Source organism: Gorilla gorilla, chromosome 18 (assembly GCF_029281585.2).
Source record: "Gorilla gorilla gorilla isolate KB3781 chromosome 18, NHGRI_mGorGor1-v2.1_pri, whole genome shotgun sequence".
Lineage (NCBI taxonomy): Eukaryota > Metazoa > Chordata > Mammalia > Primates > Hominidae > Gorilla > Gorilla gorilla.
Window position 1 is genome coordinate 6,576,201 of NC_073242.2, and position 19,811 is coordinate 6,596,011.

General features: G+C 53.3%; 1 protein-coding gene across 43 annotated transcripts in view; it reads left to right on the plus strand.

The window, feature by feature from the left end:
- Positions 1 to 18,847, plus strand: part of FLYWCH1 (FLYWCH-type zinc finger 1) — a 40,332-nt gene extending 21,485 nt beyond the window's left edge. For 26 of the 43 annotated variants that reach the window (XM_063699957.1, XM_063699940.1, XM_055365045.2 and 23 more), the window contains 6 exons: positions 537 to 989; positions 1,123 to 1,386; positions 4,538 to 4,801; positions 5,601 to 5,873; positions 7,435 to 7,495; positions 16,326 to 18,847. In XM_063699957.1, the coding sequence (XP_063556027.1) occupies positions 537 to 989; positions 1,123 to 1,386; positions 4,538 to 4,801; positions 5,601 to 5,873; positions 7,435 to 7,495; positions 16,326 to 16,365 (1,355 nt within the window). In that variant the 3' untranslated portion in view covers positions 16,366 to 18,847. Of the gene's footprint in view, positions 1 to 536; positions 990 to 1,122; positions 1,387 to 3,748; positions 3,851 to 4,537; positions 4,802 to 5,600; positions 5,874 to 7,434; positions 7,565 to 16,325 lie in introns of those variants that run through there. The other 17 variants (XM_055365038.2, XM_055365039.2, XM_063699955.1 and 14 more) reach the window with 2 other exon arrangements.
- Positions 18,848 to 19,811: the final 964 nt, after the last annotated feature.

Genomic DNA, 19,811 nt, shown 5'->3' on the forward strand with positions numbered 1-19,811 from the left:
TCGGTGGTAGGGGTGAGCTGGGGTGACCTCACTGACCGCTAGGAGAGGAATGAGACTCTCCTCCGGGTCACTTGGTGGTAGGGGTGAGCTGGGGTGACCTCACTGACCGCTAGGAGAGGAATGAGACTCTCCTCCGGGTCACTCGGTGGTAGGGGTGAGCTGGGGTGACCTCACTGACCGCTAGGAGAGGAATGAGACTCTCCTCCGGGTCACTCGGTGGTAGGGGTGAGCTGGGGTGACCTCACTGACCGCTAGGAGAGGAATGAGACTCTCCTCCGGGTCGCTTGGTGGTAGGGGTGAGCTGGGGTGACCTCACTGACCGCTAGGAGAGGAATGAGACTCTCCTCCGGGTCGCTTGGTGGTAGGGGTTCAGTGGGAATGGGTTTGGGGCCTCTGACATATCTGGCTCAGGAAGCCAGGGTAAATTTCAGCCTTAAAGGAGAAAGGCTCGTGTCAGCCCCCAGAGTCTGCAGGGGCTGTCCTTCCTGGGCTCCTCTCCACCCCTGGTGATGTGACCACTTGGGTCCCTCCTCTAGGACAGGCCCGGCCCCTCGAGTTCCTGAGGACGTGCTATGGGGGCAGCTTCCTGGTACACGAGTCGTTCCTCTACAAGCGGGAGAAGGCTGTCGGGGACAAGGTGTATTGGACCTGCCGGGACCACGCGCTGCACGGCTGCCGGAGCCGGGCCATCACCCAGGGACAGCGGGTGACTGTGATGCGTGGTCACTGCCACCAGCCTGATATGGAGGGCCTGGAAGCCCGGCGGCAGCAGGAGAAGGCCGTGGAGATGCTGCAGGCGGGGCAGGACGGCCCTGGGAGCCAAGTGGACACACTGCTCCGAGGCGTGGATAGTCTGCTCTACTGCAGGGGTCCGGGTCCCCTGACTCTCACCAGGCCTCAGCCCAGAAAGCGAGCAAAGGTCGAAGACCAGGAGCTGCCAACCCAGCCCGAGGCCCCAGACGAGCACCAGGACATGGACGCAGACCCTGGTGAGCCGCCTTCCCTTGGGGCTCACCGGCCCTGCCTTGACTCTTGCCTCCAGAGGTCCAGGGAGGGAAGGGGGCGCGATCAGGCCTACCCAGCCCCTGCCCCCTCCCCTGACTGCCTCTTGAACCTCCCCAGGAGGCCCTGAGTTCCTGAAGACGCCCCTGGGGGGCAGCTTCCTGGTGTACGAGTCCTTCCTCTACCGGCGGGAGAAGGCGGCTGGGGAGAAGGTGTATTGGACCTGCCGGGACCAGGCCCGCATGGGCTGCCGCAGCCGCGCCATCACCCAGGGCCGACGGGTGACTGTCATGCGTGGTCACTGCCACCCGCCCGACCTGGGGGGCCTGGAGGCCCTGAGGCAGCGGGAGAAACGCCCCAACACGGCGCAGCGGGGGAGCCCAGGTACCTGGGAGTGGGCTGGGAGCTGGGCCCCAGGAAGCAGGCAGGAGCCCTACACTGCTTTTCCCTCTCCACGCTGCGGGTCCCGCTGGCAAACGTCCTCTTCCCTTCTTTGAACATCCTAGAAGGAACTATGGCCCTGGCGTCCTACTCCTTGGCCCCCCTGATGCCGCTTTCAATGTGTCTCACCTTCCTGCTCAGCCCAGCCTCACCCTTCCAGCCTCACCTGCCCCACAGTAGCAGCAGCAGGGATAGACCTCCCTGCCCTCTTCCTCCGTTTGTCTTAAGAGTTCATAGTAGTAATAGAGGGTGTTGACTGCACATGGTCAGTCTCGTTGCTATGGTGGAAGGCTGTCTTAACGTCTGAGTGGTTAAGGATTGAGGAGGTGATATTTACATGCAGCCGGTTTCTCCTCTCGGCCCGCTGTTCCATAGACACCCATAATGTCCTGAAACGCTGGCCCGAGGAGGGTCACGGCTGTCTCCATCTTTATCCACACGGTTGGCCCCCCGCAGTGCCTGGTGTTTTGACTTCACTACCACGGTTGCATAAATGTCCCCATCCCGTCTGGCTGAGGAACCATTTCATCGTGGCCTCCTCCACTCACCTGCTCTTCCTTCACGGCCCCGAGGCGCTGGCCTTTCTTTCCAGTGGCTCTCCCCGATCCTGCAGCTTTTGGGTCATGTGAGTTGCCTCATGGCCCTAAAGTTCTCTCGGACTTGAGAGCTGTGATTCTCTCTCTCTTTTTGTTCCATTTCCAGAGAGACAGTGCTGCGAGGTACGCAGCGGTCGCCGCCTCGTCCTCACCCCCGCTCCTGACCCCACAAGTAACTGAGCAATTGTTTCTTAGGGTCTTGGCTGCCCTATTTCCTAAAATGTGCCTCCACTACTATTAATTGGTTTTTCCATTTCCTTGTCAGCTACTCAGTGCACTTCTTGAACAGGCTTTTTTTTTTTTTTTTTTTTTTTGAGACGGAGTCTTGCTTTATCACCCAGGCTGGAGTACAGTGGCGTGATCTTGGCTCACTGCAACCTCCGCCTCCCGGGTTCAAGCAATTCTCCTGCCTCAGCCTCCTGAGTAGCTGGGATTACAGGCGCCTGCCACCTCGCCCAGCTATTTTTGTATATTTAGCAGAGACAGAGTTTTACCATGTTGGCCAGGCTGGTTTCAAACTCCCAACGTCAGGTGATCTGCCTGCCTCGGCCTCCCAAAGTGCTGGGATTACAGGCGTGAGCCACCATACCCGGCCATGTTTGGTTTTACTTTAGCCTAGAAACCTGCTCGCGGCTGACTGGGGGGTGCTCTGTGGTCCCATCTTCCTAACACAGCTCTGTCTTCTCTGTGGGGTGGCAGCTGCTGCGTTTGTTTGCCTGCTTTTGTGTGTCCAGGTCGACCCCACCTGGATCCGATCATCCACAACCACAGGTTGCTGGAGCCTCCCAGTGCAGCCTGGCCTGGGGGCAGAGGCCGGGCCCAGCTGTCCCTCGGGGTTCACTGTGCTGACTCCCTGCTTCGGGGCCTGCCTTTCTCTTTCTTGGTTTTCTTTATAATTTTCTGGTTTGGAGAAGTCCTGCCTCCGGTCGTTTCCTGGGCCGGTCCCGGGAGGTAGCACGTTGAGGCCTTTCATGTCTGAAATGTCTGTCGCTTCCCTCTGCCAGAGGGGCAGCCTGGCCTCCGTGGTGTCACAGGTGCAGAGCCTGCCCTTGAACGTCACTGCAGCTTTTGCGTGACTGATCCTGTGTGTGCCGTCAGCTTTGCTTGAGGTTTTAGGGTCTTTGCTCCCTCCCAGCTGTACCTGGCTGTGCTGGAGGCCTTTTTAGGCTTCAGGCTTGTGTCCTTCATTGTGGGGTCATCTTCTCGTGCTCTTTGTTAACTTCCCCATCATCATCCCTTTCTGTTGCTCCTGTTAATCAGATGTTGATCCTCCCAGATGGGGGGTCTTTTTTTTTTTTTTTTTTTTTTTTGAGAGTTTCACTCGTCGCCCAGGCTGGAGTGTAGTGGCGTGGTCTTGGCTCACTGCAACCTCTGTCTCCCGGGTTCAAGTGATTTTCCTGTCTCAGCCTTCTGAGTAGCTGGGATTACAGGTGCACACCACCACGCCCAGCTAATTTTTTGTATTTTTTTAGTAGAGACGGGGTTTCACCATCTTGGCCAGGCTGGTCTTGAACTCCTGACCTTGTGATCCGCCCACCTCAGCCTCCCAAAGTGCTGGGATTACAGGTGTGAGCCACCGTGCGCAGCCCCTTGCTGGATGTTTTCATCTGTGTGGAAGGGGATAAAGCATGCCCCATGGTCACACTGCCCCCTCCCGTGGCCTGGGGTCCCCACCTTCCTCATGACCTGTTCTGTCTCGCGGTCCCCAGGCTCCTGTGCTGCTGTGCTGCTGTGTCCTGCAGGGTCCTCCTGCCTCCCGAGCCTCCCCGCTCCACATGGCCCCTGCCCAGCCCTCTCCATCCCTCTTGAAGGTAGTTCCACAGCCAGACACCCTCCCGCCCCCCGCCGGCCTCTCCTCTAGGGCTTGCTACCCACCCCCATCCCCTGCTTCCACTGCCACCTGATGTGTCCACGATGCCCCAGGCCGCCTCCCCACCTCTGTGGCCCCTGAGCCTGCACGGAGGAAAGGGTATCCTCTGGGCAAGGCACAGCCACCCGCCAGGTCCTCCCTCTTACCACATCCAGGACAGTGGATGCTGCTCCCTGCCTCTTCCTCACAGTCCTGGGGTCACACATCTACCTGCGCGGCTCTCGGGGGCCACCCCTCTCAGCCCCATCCAGCTCCTGAGCAGCTTTGTCCCCAGAGGGCCCCGGGTCATTCCTCTGACCAAAGAGGCATGGCGCACCCTGCATGCGAGCCTGGGCGGGTGCTGGGGACGGACGAGTGACGCAGCAGACACTGCCTCCCTGAAGGCATCGCAAGGTGGGACGCTTGGCCTCCACCTGCAGGGGCCTCACCTGACCAGTCCCCAGCCTCAGGAGGGGGACCCCAGCAGCTGGAGCCCCAGCGGAGTTGGGGGGATGGTGGCATCTGTGTCCTGGGCTACCCCACTGTGAGGAGGTGGTGTGGGCGACGAGGGAGGTCTTGTCTCGGGGCCATGCTGATCTTGGCTCTGAGAGCTGGTGTCCGCTGCTCCTCCCCTCCCATTTCTCAACAGGAGGCCCCGAGTTCCTGAAGACGCCCCTGGGGGGCAGCTTCCTGGTGTACGAGTCCTTCCTCTACCGGCGGGAGAAGGCGGCCGGGGAGAAGGTGTATTGGACCTGCCGGGACCAGGCCCGCATGGGCTGCCGCAGCCGCGCCATCACCCAGGGTTGGCGGGTCATGGTCATGCGCAGGCACTGCCACCCACCGGACCTGGGCGGCCTGGAGGCCCTGCGGCAGCGGGAGCACTTCCCCAACCTGGCGCAGTGGGACAGCCCAGGTGCGTGTGGAGGGTGCTGGGCTGGGTCTCCCTGGTCTCCCAGGACCTGTGCCCCACACGCTGGCTGGAGGCTGCCTGTGGGGTGTTGTGTGTTGTGCATGGTGGTCGGACAGCCTGGGCCGTAAACTCCCCAAGGGCAGGAGGCTCCATCTGCGGGCTCCGAGCTCCTGCAGCTGGTCCTCTGGGTAGTGGGGACTGGCTGTCGGGGGTAGAAACCCACTCAGCTCTCTAGAGGAAGAGGGTGGCGGCCAGGGGTGGCATTGGCAGCCACAGAGAGTGCTTGGTATCTGCTGACGGGCCGTACAGTGGATCCTGGACACTCTTGGTCTACCCCCACGCCACCCACACTGCTTCTAGTCTCACGGGGTTCTCTCTGGCCACCCCAACATCATGTGACCTTTTAGTTCAGCTTGTTAAAAGTCAGCTGCCAGCTGGCTGAGGGGTAGGTGGACAGGGAGCCAGGAGGCCCTGGTGCCCAGCCCAGAACGGCTCAGCCCCTGCCCTGGGGGATGCACCTGCAAGCATGAGATCTGAGGGGTTGGGAGAGTCCTTCAGGAGCATTCAGGGTCCAGTGCTTGCCAGGCCACCTGCCCAGGGATCCCCAGAGCCCTTGGAAAGGGCCAGCCAGCTTGGGAGTCAGGGCTGCAGGGCCCAGAGGGGAGGAAGGCAGGGACCACCATGCAGCCTGCTAGGGGGTCACAGATTCCTGGTGGGGCCTGGCTGGGGGGTACAAATCAGACCCCCAACCCTGACACCCAGGCCCCTGTTGCCCCACTCACAGTGTCACTTTCCCTTTCAGATCCTCTCCGGCCCCTGGAGTTCCTGAGGACTTCCCTGGGGGGCAGGTTCCTGGTGCACGAGTCCTTCCTCTACAGGAAGGAGAAGGCGGCTGGGGAGAAGGTGTACTGGATGTGCCGGGACCAGGCTCGGCTGGGCTGCCGCAGCCGCGCCATAACCCAGGGCCACCGCATCATGGTCATGCGCAGCCACTGCCACCAGCCTGACCTGGCAGGCCTGGAGGCCTTGAGGCAACGGGAGCGGCTCCCCACCACGGCCCAGCAGGAGGACCCAGGTACAGGCAGGGTGTGGGGCAGAGGCAGGGCTATGGGCATCCTCATCTCTTCCAGCTCAGAACTGATGCCCCAGGCCAGGCACCCATTGAGCAGACTGTGCTTTTGTGCACACACAAATTATTCATATAAACAGAATGTAAAAGCAGTCTTTTTTTTTTTTTTTTTTTTTTTTTGAGACTGAGTCTTGCTCTGTTGCCCAGGCTGGAGTGCAGTGGCGCGATCTCGGCTCACTGCAAGCTCCGCCTCCTGGGTTCATGCCATTCTCCTGCCTCAGCCTCCCGAGTAGCTGGGACTACAGGTGCCCGCCACCACGCCTGGCTAATATTTTTAGTAGAGACAGGGTTTCACCATGTTAGCCAGGATGGTCTTGATCTTCTGACCTCGTGATCTGCCCGTCTTGGCCTCCCAAAGTGCTGGGATTACAGGCATGAGTCACTGTGCCCAACCTTTTTTTTTTTTTTTTTTTTTCTTGAGTCAGAGTTTTGCTCTTGTTGCCCAGGCTGGAGTGCAATGGAGCAATCTTGGCTCACTGCAACCTCTGCCTCCTGGGTTCAAGTGATTCTCCTGCCTCAGCCTCCCCAGTAACTGGGATTACCCCAGTAACTGGGATTACAGGTGTGCACCACCACACCCGGCCAAAACCAATCTTTAGAAAGCATTGTGTGTCTCACTGTCATTCATGTGAATATTAAGGGCCATGTCCTGTATAACAGTAACAAATCCAAGTTGGCCAGGCACAGTGGCTCATGCCTGTAATCCCAGCACTTTGGGAGGCTGAGGCAGGCGGATCACCTGAGGTCAGGAGTTCGAGACCATCCTGATCAACATGGAGAAACCCCGTCTCTACTAAAAATACAAAATTAGCTGGACATGGTGACGCATGCCTGTAATCCCAGCTACGCTGTAATCCCAGCCGCTTGGGAGGCAGGAGAATCACTTGAACCTGGGAGGCGGAGGTTGCAGTGAGCCAAGATCGCGCCACTGCCCTCCAGCCTGGGCAACAAGAGTGAAACTCCATCTCAAAAAAAGAGAAGAAAAGAAAATAGCCTGGCCAACATGGTGAAACCTTGTCTCTAAAAAAAAGTTTATAAATCAGCTGGGTGCAGTGGTGCACGCGTGTGGTCTGAGCTCCTCAGAAAAGGGGAGGATCACTCGAGCCCGGGAGGTTGAGGCTGCAGTGAGCCATGCACTGCAGTCCAGCCTGGGTGACAGAACAAGACCCTGTCTTTACAAGAAATTTTTTTGAGAAAAGGATTTCTTTGAGAAAGCCACTATTTAGCTTACAGAGAAAGTTGTGCTGGAGGCCTGGCCTTTCATCTTTGATGTCAAGTTGACCCCCAGTATTTTCCATGACAGCAGCTGAAGGTCGACTCTTAGGAGCTCAAGTAGCTGCTGTTACCTGGGAAGGTAACTGATGTGTTGAATTCCCAGCGTTGCTTCACCCGGTTGTCTTTCTCCTCACAGCCTTGAGGGTGTCGTTAACAAGGTGTGTGTCCTTGGTTCTGTCAGCTTCAACAAGAGAAGAATTATTAATTCATATTTTCAATTATTTTTCCTCAGAAAAGATTCAAGTTCAGCTGTGCTTCAAGACGTGTTCTCCTGAAAGCCAGCAGATTTATGGGTAATTGTATTTGTTATCTAATGGTGCATGACCAATTACAACAAAAGGTAGTGGGCTTAAAACAACAAATATTTGCTGTCTCAGCTTTTGTGGGTCAACATTATGGGAGTGGTTGGGCTGGGTGGTTCTGACTCCTGAGGTTGAAGAGAATTTGTCAGCCAGGGAGGCAGTCATCTGAAGGCCCAAGTGAGGCTGGAGGCCCTGCTCCTCACCATAGGGACCCCTCCTTGGGCCCACTTGAGCATCCTTCACATGACAGCCATGGGACAGAGAGAGAACAAGAGGGAAGCGGCCAGCAGCAGAATTCAGGTTCTTCTCAACCACAGCCAGGCCATAAAGCAAGAGTCCATTATTTTATTTTTTGAGATGGAGTCTCTGTGTTCCCCAGGCTGGAGTACAGCAGCGTGATCTCAGCTCACTGCAAATGCTACCCTCCGGGTTCAAGCAATTCTCCTGCCTTAGCCCCCTGAGTAGCTGGGATTACAGGCATGTACCACCACACCCAGCTGATTTTTGTATTTGCAGTAGAGATAGGGTTTTATCATGGTGGCCAGGCTGAGTCTCAAACTCCTGACCTCAAATGATCCTCCTGTCTCGGGTCTCCCGAGTGCTGGGATTACAGGCAAGAGCCACTGTGCCCAGCCTTGTTATTGGTTTGTAATTACATCCCACTATGGTCAAAGAACATACTTTGTATGATTTCAGTCATTTCAGGGCTGGATACAGTGGCTCATGATACAGTGGCTCATACCTGTAATTCCAGCACTTTGGGAGGCCAAGGCAGGCAGATCATTTGAGGTCAGGAGTTTGAGACCAGCCTGGCCAACATGGTGAAACCCCATCTCTACTAAAAATACAAAAATTAGCCAGGCATGATGGTACATGCATGTAATCCCAGCTATTCGGGAGGCAGAGGTTGCAGTGAGCCAAGATTGTGCCACTGCACTCCAGCCTAGGTGACAAACAAAAAGCAAATCAAAAACAGAGAAATTTGGGAAACTCAGAAATACGTAGAAATTAAAGAACACACTTATAAGAAACCAGTGAGTCAGACTGGGCATGGTGGCTCACGCCTGTAATCTCAACACTCTGGGAGGCAGAGGCAGGAGGATCACTTGAGCCCAGGAGTTTGAAACCAGTTGGGGCAACAGAGCATGACCCTGTGTGTAATTTAAAACAAACAATGAGCCAAAGAAGATAATTATAAAATACTTTGAAATAAAACTTACGGGATGCACTGAAAGCCGTGCTTAAAGGGAAATCTATAGCTAAAAACACTTCTATTAAAAAGGAAGAAGCCTGGGCAACATGGTGAGACCTCGTCTCTACCAAAAACTCAGCCAGACATGGTAGCATGTGCTGGTAGTATCGCTTGAACCTGGGAGATCGAGGCTGCAGTGAAGCATGATTGTACCACTGCACTCCAGCCTGGGAGACAGAGCAAGATCCCATCTCTAAATGAATAAACAGGGCCAAGCATGGTGGCTCACACCTGTAATTCTAGCATTTTGGGTGGCTAGGGTGGGAGGATCGCTTGAGCCCAGGCGTTCCATACTAGCATGGGGAAGACCTCATCTCCACAAAAAAATAGAAAAACTAAAAAAAAAAGAACTAAAAGGCTGGGCGTGGTGGCTCACACCTCTAATCCCAGCACACTGGGAGACCGAGGGAGGTAGATCACGAGACCAGGGGTTCAAGACCAGCCTGACCAACATGGTGAAACCCCATCTCTACTAAAAATAGAAAAATTAGCGAGGCGTGGTGGTGGGAGCCTGTAGCAGGAGAATTGCTTGAACCCAGGAGGTGGAGGTTGCAGTGAGTCGAGATTGCGCCACTGCACTCCAGCCTGGGCAACAGAGCAAGACTCATCTCAAAAAAAAAAAAAAAAAAAAAAAACTAAAGCAGAAGGAAGGAAATAAATAATAAATGAAACCAAAAGTTGGTTCTGTATAAGGATCAATAAAATTGACAAATATTTAGCTCTACCTAAAGATCAAACAAATTGAAAAGCAAGAATACTGAACATACTAAAATCAGGAATAAAGATGAGACCTTACTATGGACCTCATTCTGGCAGAGTCTCATTCTGACACCCAGGCTGGAGTGCAGTGGCGCCATCTCAGCTCACTTGAACCTCACCCTCCTGAGTAGCTGGGACTACACGGACGCACCACCATGCCTGGCTAATTTTTCTATTTTTAGTAGAAACGGGGTTTTCCCATGTTGTCCAGGCTGGTCTCCAACTCCTGGGCTCAATCAATCCACCTGCCTTGGTCTCCCAAAGTGCTGGAATTACAAGCATGAGCCGCAATGCCTGGCCCCAGCTCATTCTCTAAGACCAGTATCACCTTGATATCAAAACGAAGCAAAGGAATCACAAAGAGAAAACTACAGACCAGTATTTCTTAGGAACATAGAATACCAGCAAACAGAATCCAGCAACATAAAAAAGGATTATATACCATGACCAAGTAAGATTTATCCCAGGAATGCATTAACATGCAAAACCAATTAATGTAACACAGCATCTGTACAGATCAGCCTTAACACGGCAGGCCTGAGACTGCTGCCCTAAGAACAGCCTGTGTGCAAGGTTCACCCTTGGCTGGCATCTGGGAACTTTTTTTTTTTTTTTTTTTTTGAGACGGAGTCTCACTCTGTTGCCCAGCCTGGAGTGCAGTGATGTGATCTTGGCTCACTGCAAGATCACTGTGAGTGATCAGCCTCCCAAGTAGCTGGGATTACAAGTGCGCACCACCACGCCCAGCTAATTTTTGTATTTTTAGTGGAGACGGGGTTTCGCTGTGTTGGCTAGGCTGGTCACGAACTCCTGACCTCAAGTGATCCACCCGCCTCGGACTCCTAAAGTGCTGGGATTACAGGCGTGAGCCACCACACCCAGCTGGCATCTGGGAACTTGACTGGTAAAGAGCTCCTATATGGATACGATACTATCCCCAAATAACAACTGCTCACTCTTTTCTGTACAAATCATGTGATATTTGCTGAACAATTGCTTTTCTTCTGAGCCTGGCATTTCGGTGACCATATTCAGTCATGCAGGCACAACGTACCTACATGAGCAAACCCCAATGAAAACCCTGGACTCCTAGGCTCAGGCAGGCTTCCCTGGTGGAGAACACTTTGCACATGTCACAGCTCGAGGCTGGAGGATTCAGCACATTCTGTGGGAGGGGACTCTGGGGGCTTATACCTGGTTTCCTCCGGCCCTCACCCCAAATGCATTTTCCTGTTACTAATTCTGCGTCGCATCTTTTCACCATAGTAAATCTCAGCCACTAGTATGATGGTAGGCTAAGTCCTCTAAGTCCTGTGAGTCCCTGAAGTGCAGTCACCAAGCCTAGTGTGTGATGGGGATGCCTGCAAACCAGATCAGTAGAGAAAAGGACAAAAACCGTGTGATCACTGAATAGACACAAAACATGTGACAACGTCCAACACCCTTTCATGATAAAAACATTCAACAAACTAGGAATAAAAGGAGCTTCTTCAACCTGATCAAGAGCATCCGTAAAAACCCCCACAAGCAGGCCAGGCGCGGGGGTTCACGCCTGTAATCCCAGTACTTTGGGAGGCCGAGGTGGGCGGATCACCTGAGGTCAGGCGTTCGAGACCAGCCTGGCCAACATAGTGAAACTCTGTCTCTGCTCAAAATACAAAAAATTAGCCAGGCGTGGTGGTGAGCACCTGTAATCCCAGCTACTTGGAAGGCTGAGGCAGGAGAATCACTTGAACCAGGGAGGTGGAGGTTGCAGTGAGCCAAGATCACGACATTGCACTCCAGCCTGGGCAACATAGTGAGATCCCGTCTCTACAAAAAAATTTAAAAATTAGTTGTGTGTGGTGGTACATGCCCAGCTACTTGGGAGGCTGAGATGGAAGGGTCACCTGAACCTGGGAGGTTGAGGCTGCAGTGAGCTGTGATCATGCATCTACACTCCAGCCCGGGGGACGGAGAGAGAACCTGTCTCAGAAATAAAAGTAGAGCACGACAGCTCCCGCCTGTCATCCCAGCACTTTGGGAGGCTGAGGCGGGCGGATCACCTGAGGTCAGGAATTCGAGACCAGCCTGGCTAACATGGAGAAACCCCGTCTCTACTAAAAATACAATAGCCAGGCGTGGTGGTGCGCACCTGTAATCCCAGCTACTCGGGAGGCTGAGGCAGGAGAATCGCTTGAAACTGGGAGGTGGAGGTTGTGGTGAGCCGAGATTGTGCCATTGCACTCCATCCAGCCTGGGTGACAAGAGCGAAACTCCGTCTCAAAAAAAAAAAAAAGATCACATACAATTATGTATAGTACCTAATATTTGTGATAATGATAATAAATAACTATGTTACTAGATTATTTACTATACTTTTTATCATTACTTTAGAATATACTCCTACTTATTTAAAAAGTCAACTGTAGGCCAGCCACAGCATTGGCTCACACCTATAATCCCAGCACTTTGGGAGGCCGAGGCAGGTGGATCACCTGAGGTCAGGAGTTCCAGACCAGCTTGGGAAACATGGTGAAACCCCGTCTCTACTAAAAATACAAAAATTAGCTAGGCATGGTGGCGCCAGCCTGTAATCCCAGCTAGTTGGGAGGCTGAGACGTGAGAATCGCTTAACCTGGGAGGTGGAGGTTGCAGTGAGCTGAGATGGTGCCACTGCCCTCCAGCCTGGGCCACAGAGTGAGACTCTGTCTCAAAAAAAAAAAAAAAAGTTAACTGTAAAACTGCCTCCGGCAGGTCCTTCAAGACTTTTTGGAGGTATCCAAAAGAAGGCACTGTCGTCATGGGAGATGACAGCTCTAAGTGTATTATTGCCCCTGAAGACCTTCCAGTGGGACAAGATGTGGAGGTGGAAGATGGTGACATGGATGACCCTGACCCTGTGCAGGCCTAGGATAGTGTGTGTCTTAGTTTTTAAGCAAAAAATTCAAATCCTTGGCCGGGCATGGTGGCTCACACCTGTAATCCCAGCACTTTGGGAGGCTGAGGTGGGTGGATCACTTGAGGTCAGGAGTTCAAAACCAGCCTGGCCAACGTGAAGAAACTCCATCTCTACTACTAAAAATACAAAAATTAGCCGGGTACAGTGGCTCACGCCTGTAATCCCAGCACTTTGGGAGGCCGAGGCAGGCGGATCACGAGGTCAGGAGATCGAGACCATCCTGGCCAACATGGCGAAGTCCTACCTCTACTAAAAATACAAAAATCAGCTGGGCGTGGTGGCGTGTGCCTGTAATCCCAGCTACTCGGGAGGCTGGGGTAGGAGAATCGCTTGAACCAGGGAGTTGGAGGTTGCAGTGAGCCGACATTCATGCCACTGCATTCCAGCCTGGTGGCAGAGCGAGACTCCATCTCAAAAAAAAAAAAAAAATTAGCCAGGCATGGTGGCACACACCTGTAATCCCAGCTATTCGGGAAGCTGAGGCTGCAGTGCACTCAGATTGTGGCACTGCTCTCCAGCCTGGAAGACTACATCTCAAAAAAAAAAAAAAAAAAATACTGTCTCAAAAAATTAAAATCCAACTTAAAAATTTAAAAATCCTTAAAAATAAAAGCACTTTGGGAGGCCGAGGTGGGCAGATCACGAGATCAGGAGATCAAGACCATCCTGGCTAACATGGTGAAATCCCATCTCTACTAAAAATACAAAAAATTAGCCGAGCGTGGTGGCAGGTGCCTGTAGTCCCAGTTACTCGGGAGGCTGAGGCAGGAGAATGGCGTGAACCTGGGAGGCAGAGCTTGCAGCGAGCCGAGATTGCGACACTGCACTCCAGCCTGGGCAACAGAGCGAGATGCCATGTCAAAAAATAAATAAATAAAAGCTTGTAGAATGAGGTTCTAAAGAAAATATTTTTGTACAGCTGTACAATGTATTTGTGTTTTAAACTGAGTGTAATTAAAAAAAGAAGCAAAAAGTTTAAACATCAAGTTACAGTAAGCTTAGGTTAATTTATTACTGAAGAAAGTGTTTAAAAATGAGTGTAGCCTGAGTGTTGTGCACAAAGTGTGCAGGACACACACTAATGCTTTAGGCCTCCACGTTCACTCACCCACCCACAGCAACTTCCCACCCTGCAAGCTCCATTCATAATTCATGCCCGTATAGGTGGGCTGTGCTTTTTTTTTTTTTTTTTTTTTTTTGAGATGGAGTCTCGCTCTGTCCCCCAGGCTGGACTGCAGTGGTGAGATCTCGGCTCGATGCAACCTCCGCCTCCCGGGTTCAAGCGATTCTCCTGCCTCAGCCCCCTGAGTAGCTCGGATTACAGGAGTGTGTCACCACACCTGGCTAATTTTTTGTATTTTTAGTAGAGATGGGGTTTCACCATGTTGGCCAGGCTGGTCTCGAACTCTTGACTTCAGGTGATCCACCTGCCTCGGCCTCCCAAAGTGCTGGGATTATAGGAGTGAGCCACTGTGCCTGGCCCAGAATTCTTACAACAATGAAAAGACAACCCAATTAACAAATGGCCAAAGGACCTGAATATATAGTTTCCCACAGAAGATTTGATTTCTGCGATGAATTCAAAGATATACAAATAGCCAATAGGGATAGATTCTCAACTTCATCAGTCTCAGGGAAATGCAAATCAAGACCACTGTGACATACCACTTCACACCCACTGGGATGGCTATTTAAAAAGACAGCTAACAAGTGTTAGTGAGGACATGGAGAAACTGGAACCCTCATACTCTCTTGGCAACGATGCAAAATGGCGCAGCCACTTTGGAAAACACTCTGGGAGTTCTTCATGTTCAACACAGAGTTACCCTATGACCCAGCAATTCCACTCCTAGGTATGTACCCAGGAGAACTGAAAACACATGTCCACACAAAAGTATACACAAATGTTCATATCAACATTATTTCTAATAGGCGAAAATTGAAAGCCCAAAATGTCCATCAATGAATGAAATGCAGTCTATTTATACGATGAAGTATTGTCCATAAAAAGGAACGAAGTACTGACGCATGCTACAATGAGGATGCACCTTGAAAACACCATCTTAAATGAAAGAAGCCAGTCACAAAGCACACAGAGTGTATGTAATTCTGTTCTTATGAAATGCCCAGAATAGGCACATTTAGAGAGACAGAAAGATTAGTGGCTGCCTGGGGCAAGGGAAGCTGAGGAGTGACACTAAGGATTTGGGGTTTCTTTTGGTAGGAGGTGAAATGTTCTAAATGTGATTGCAGTGATGGTTGTACAACTCTGAATTGTACACTTAACAACGGATTTTATGGGATGTGAATTATAGCTCAGTAGAGCTCTTAAAAAACAAAAATCCCAGCCAGGTACAGTGGCTCACGCCTGTAATGCCAGCACTTTGGGAGGCTGAGGCAGGCGGATCACCTGAGTTCAGGAGTTTGAGACCAGCCTGGCCAACATGGTGAAACCCCATCTCTACTAAAAATACAAAAAATTAGCTGGGCATGGTGGCACACACCTATAATTCCAGCTACTCATGAGGCTGAGGCAGGAGAATCGCTTGAACCTGGGAGGTAGAGACTGCAGTGAGCAGAGATTGTGCCATTGCACTCCAGCTTGGGCAACAAGAGCAAAACTCTATCTCAAAAAAAAAAAAAAAATCCCTTACAGTACTAAAACAGAACCTGATCACATGAGTTCAGGAGTTCAAGACCAGCTTGAGCAACACAGGGAGAACCCCATCTCTACAAAATAAAAATTTTTTTTAATTAGCCAGACGTGGTGGTGTGCACCTGTGGTCCCAGCTACTTGGGAGGCTGAGGTGGGAGGATCACTGGAGCCCAGGAGTTCGAGGCTGCAGTGAGCTGTGATGGCACCAATGCACTCCAGCCTGGGTGACAGAGTGAGACCATATCTCAAAAAAGAAAATTAATTAAAGGAGAACTTTGTGTTTCTTGATGAAGAACCTTGAGGCTTGGGTGTGATGGCCTGTGGCTTCTAGGGCAGGAATTGAAACTTTTTGGAAGTGTTGGGTGGTTCTCCCCCAAACATGCTGGTGTGGGAAGCAGGGAATTCCCCAAGTGTGTGTCACAAAGCAACCTCATGTTGTAAAGGAATCGATATGGATGGATGGATGTGTGTGTAAAAATGATCAGCCAGGCGAGGTGGCTCATGCCTGTAATCCCAGCACTTTGGTAGGCGGAGGTGGGTGGATCACCTGAGGTCAGAAGATCGAGACCATCCTGGCCAACATGGTGAAACCCTGTCTCTAATAAAATACAAAAAAAAAAAAAAATTAGCTGAGCATGATGGCATGCACCTGTAGTCCCAGCTACTCAGGAGGCTGAGGTAGGAGAATCACTTGAACCCAGGAGGCGGGGGGTGCAGTTAGCCGAGATCGCACCACTGCACTCCAGCCTGGCAACAGAGTAAGACTCCATCTCAAAAAAAAAAAAAAAAAAAAAAAAAATTAGCTGGCCAGGTGTGGTGGCTCACGCCTGTAATCCCAGCACTTTGGGAGGCCAAGGTGGGTGCATGACTTGAGGTCAGGAGTTCGAGACCAGCCTTACTAACATGGCAAGACCCCGTCTCTACTAAAAATACAAAAAATTAGCTGGGTTTGATTGTAGGTGCCTATAATCCCAGCTACCTGGGAGGCCGAGGTGGGAGAATTGCTTGAACCTGGGAAACTGAGGTTGCAGTGAGCCGAGATCATGCCACTGCACTCCAGCCTGGGTGACAGAGCAAGATTCCGTCTCAAAAATAAATGTTCTAGACTGTGGCATCCCCAGGAAAAAGGATTCCAGGAATCCTGAAGTTTCTGTGTTATCTATTTCCACCATGTTTTGATGTGTGCAATGAACATGTGTCTCTTTGTAATTAGGGACATCAAAGACGTCAGACTGGATGGCGAGTCCCAGTGAGGCGATGTGGGCAGAGGAGCTCTGAGCCGCCCACCCAAGGTGGCTTCACATCCACACAGGCACTTCCCATCCACTTAGGTTTGGCTTAGCAGAAACTTCTTTTCATTCTTCCAAAGCATCGATGGTCTTCGCGTCTCCTCAGGAGGTCTCCCAGGAGGAATTCTTGGATGGTGTCCTCGTGTCGGCGGAGAACAGTGCTCAGAGCTGGCGCTTGCAGATGCAGCTGTCGTGGGGCAGGGCGGTGGCACCTTCCTGACCTTTGGAAGACATGACAAAGCTGCCTGGATACGGACGCCCCTGCTGTACGGCCACAGCACCCCTGGGTTTGCAGAGCACGCAGCCTTCCTAGGGCTTTCCACCTGGCGAGGCCCCGCTCTGCTCAGCACGGTGCAAAGTGAATGCCGCTGTCTTGGAGCCTGGGCACGTTTGGGGAAGTTCCTGCTTCAAACTGAGCTGCCCCGCAAAGGCCAGGTCAACCCACACCGATCTTTTCTGGACAGGTGCTGGGTAGGCCTTCCTGGTCTCTGGCCGCCTGCTGCCAGGGTGTGGCCATCCCCAGCAACCGGAGCCGGCCAAACCAGAGGCCTCGCTCCGCGCTCCACACTTTGCTTTCTGTGCTCCTTCCAAGTTAAATTAAACCCCCTCTCCACAATTCCCACGGCAGACGTCACTCCTCGAGATGGGAGCCAGCCCAGGGGTCAGCAGGAGCCAGTGCTGGGCACACGTGCCCTGGCTGAGGCCAGCGGCATCCTGGGTGGCTCAGGTCCATCCTGGGCAGCAAAAGCGTGTCCCCTTCTGTCAGACAGCTTCACAGAGTGTGGCTTCACCAGTCAGAGGGAGCAGTCCGGAGAGGCAAGATGACCCCACCGGGACTGCAAAGCCTCCTGCTTACTAACAAGGACCTGTCCGCAGCCGCGAGGTCCTTCACTCCCACCCTGTAATTGTAGGGGGAGTGCCAGCAACAGGCCTGTCCCCTGGCAAGTTGGCCATGGAGCCCACCATGCACTGCCAGGCTGTGACAGCCTGGGCACCCCTGCTTCTCCTCTGCTTATGCGGTTCCCCCAATAAATCCTATTTTCCATCTCACCGTGTGGAGCTGGGATTTGTTCACATCCCTCTTGCAGCAACAGTTGGCCGCCGTGAAACCACACTCCGTCACATCTCCATGCCAGTGCCCAGGGGGAGACCCCTCCCCATGCCTGGGCTGTTACAGTCACCTGGCCCAGACGTAACCTGGACCAAGAGTGGACGGAGACACCTGGAGTTGGGGCCTCTGGAAGCGCTGCTGAGGGGCCGGCTGCAGCCTGTGGCTTCTCCCAGGCCCGGATATGGCAGGACATTTGCGTCGTGTTGCTGGAAGAGGCAGGATGCTCTGTTCTCGCCATTAGCCTGCGTTACCCCTAGACTCATCTGCATAAGCCTGGGCAAGTGGCACCCCTGGGCTAAGGGCAGACTTGCCCACCTGTCCATCCTTTGCCTATGGCAGAGGACACACAACACAGTGGCTGCGCTTTGGGCAGTGTTCTTGGCCCTGAAGCATCCTGCCCCGAGGCTGACCGAACTGCCCCCAGCTGCACTCATGGCCAAGGCTACAGACCCAGTACTCCAATCCCGACTCCCACTGTGTGGTCCAAGTGTGCACGCCCACAGGAGGCAGCCATGCCCGAGGAAGGTACTTGCTGAAAGATGGTCCAGTTCATGCCGCCACCAGCTGGACCTCTGATCAGGCCCCCTGCAGAAGGGGAAGCTCCCCACGTGCCCAAGATACGAGAGAAACGCCCGGGTCACAGCAGCCTGAGTCACTGCAGCCTCTGCTACCTGCCAAGCCTGCGCCCTCCACCTGTGGGCTCCTTGCCTCTGTGATGGGGCCTCCACGGCCAGCATCTTCCCGCCATGGTCACATGATGCCATGCCCTGCTCTGGGCACCCCTAAGCGGGTATGAGGTGAATCAGAGGAAGAATATCAGCTTCTCTTCCCTTCTGGACATTTGCGTCATTGACCGGGACTGGCCCACTCTTCCTCTGCCTCACGCCTGCTTTGACCTTAGAAGACAGACGGCAGCCCCCGTTGCTGGGCTGAGATTCTCCAATGGACGTGAATTTGGATGATGCTGTTGCCTTGGGTGGCTTCATGGCCACCAACCCGCACCCTGGTGGCCACTCAGCCATGACAAGGGCCTGACAGCCACTAAGTGAGCTTCAGAGCCTTCCCCTTGGAAAGTTCCAGGGCCACCAGATGTCGCCTGCCCAGTCACTGTCACAGAGTTAAAGTGTGCGGGTGAACGCTGGCCGCAGAGCGTGCAGCCCAGCAGCAGCTCAGCGGGGCAGCTCCTGCTTCCAGCCCTGCCTCTGCTGGTGCTTCGCCCACAAACCCTGCCGTATGACATTTGCACCACATGGTGTGTGTCTGTGCCCTTTGACATGACAGTGCCAACAACATCTCATGAAATTTAAAATAAATCCCCAAGGCATCAGAAACGTATCAACTAAGAACTCTAAGTTTGAAAATGGGGGTGGGGCAGTGGCCGGTTCTGGGAGCCCCTGGCCCCCCGGGACCTGACCCACAGTCATAAGGTGGGCCCCATTCCCCAGTGGTCCCAGCCTAGCCTCCTGTCCCACCTCCTCTGCCAAGACAGAGTGGCACAGGACCCCTGTCGCTCAGGCCAGCAGGTGTGTCTCTGAGCTGGCCGTGGGCACTGACCGCCCTCCCAGGTCCCCTCCAGTGCTAGCTCCTCTGGCTTCCCCTCCCAGCCCCCTTCGTGAGCGCCTTGATCCAGCCCAACCTTGGAGTGGGGGTTGGTGATTTGGGGGCTGGACCTCAGCCCTCTTCGGCTCTGCCACATTTGGGGTTCACGGTTTGTCAGCCCTCCCTTCTGCAAATGAGACCTGGACGTCATGTCCAGCTGCCTCCTGGGCCCTGCCCAGCATCTCCCATGAGCACCATGCAGCACAGGTGGCAGAGGGGATTGTCCTCCATCCTCTTGTCTGAGGGAGGAGACCACGAATGAGTGAGACAGTCATCCTCGCTGCCTTGCCTGTCCTGTGTCCCATCAGTCATCAGGGCCGGCCACTGCCTGCTTTGTCTTTTTTTTTTTTTTTTTTTAAGATGGAGTCTCGCTGTGTCGCCCAGGCTGGAATGCAATGGCGTGATCTCAGCTCATTGCAACCTCCACCTCCCTGGTTCAAGCGATTCACCTGCCTCAGCCTCCCGAGTAGATGGGACTACAGGCGCACGCCACGATGTCCAGCTAATTTTTTTGTATTCTTAGTAGAGACGGGATTTCACTGTGTTGGCCAGGATGGTCTTGATCTCTTGACCTCGTAATCCACCCGCCTCGGCCTCCCAAAGTGCTGGGATGACAGGTGTGAGCCACAGAGCCTGGCCCATCAATGGCTTTTAATAAGTTCATAGGGTTGTACATCCATCACAACTATCTCATTCCAGA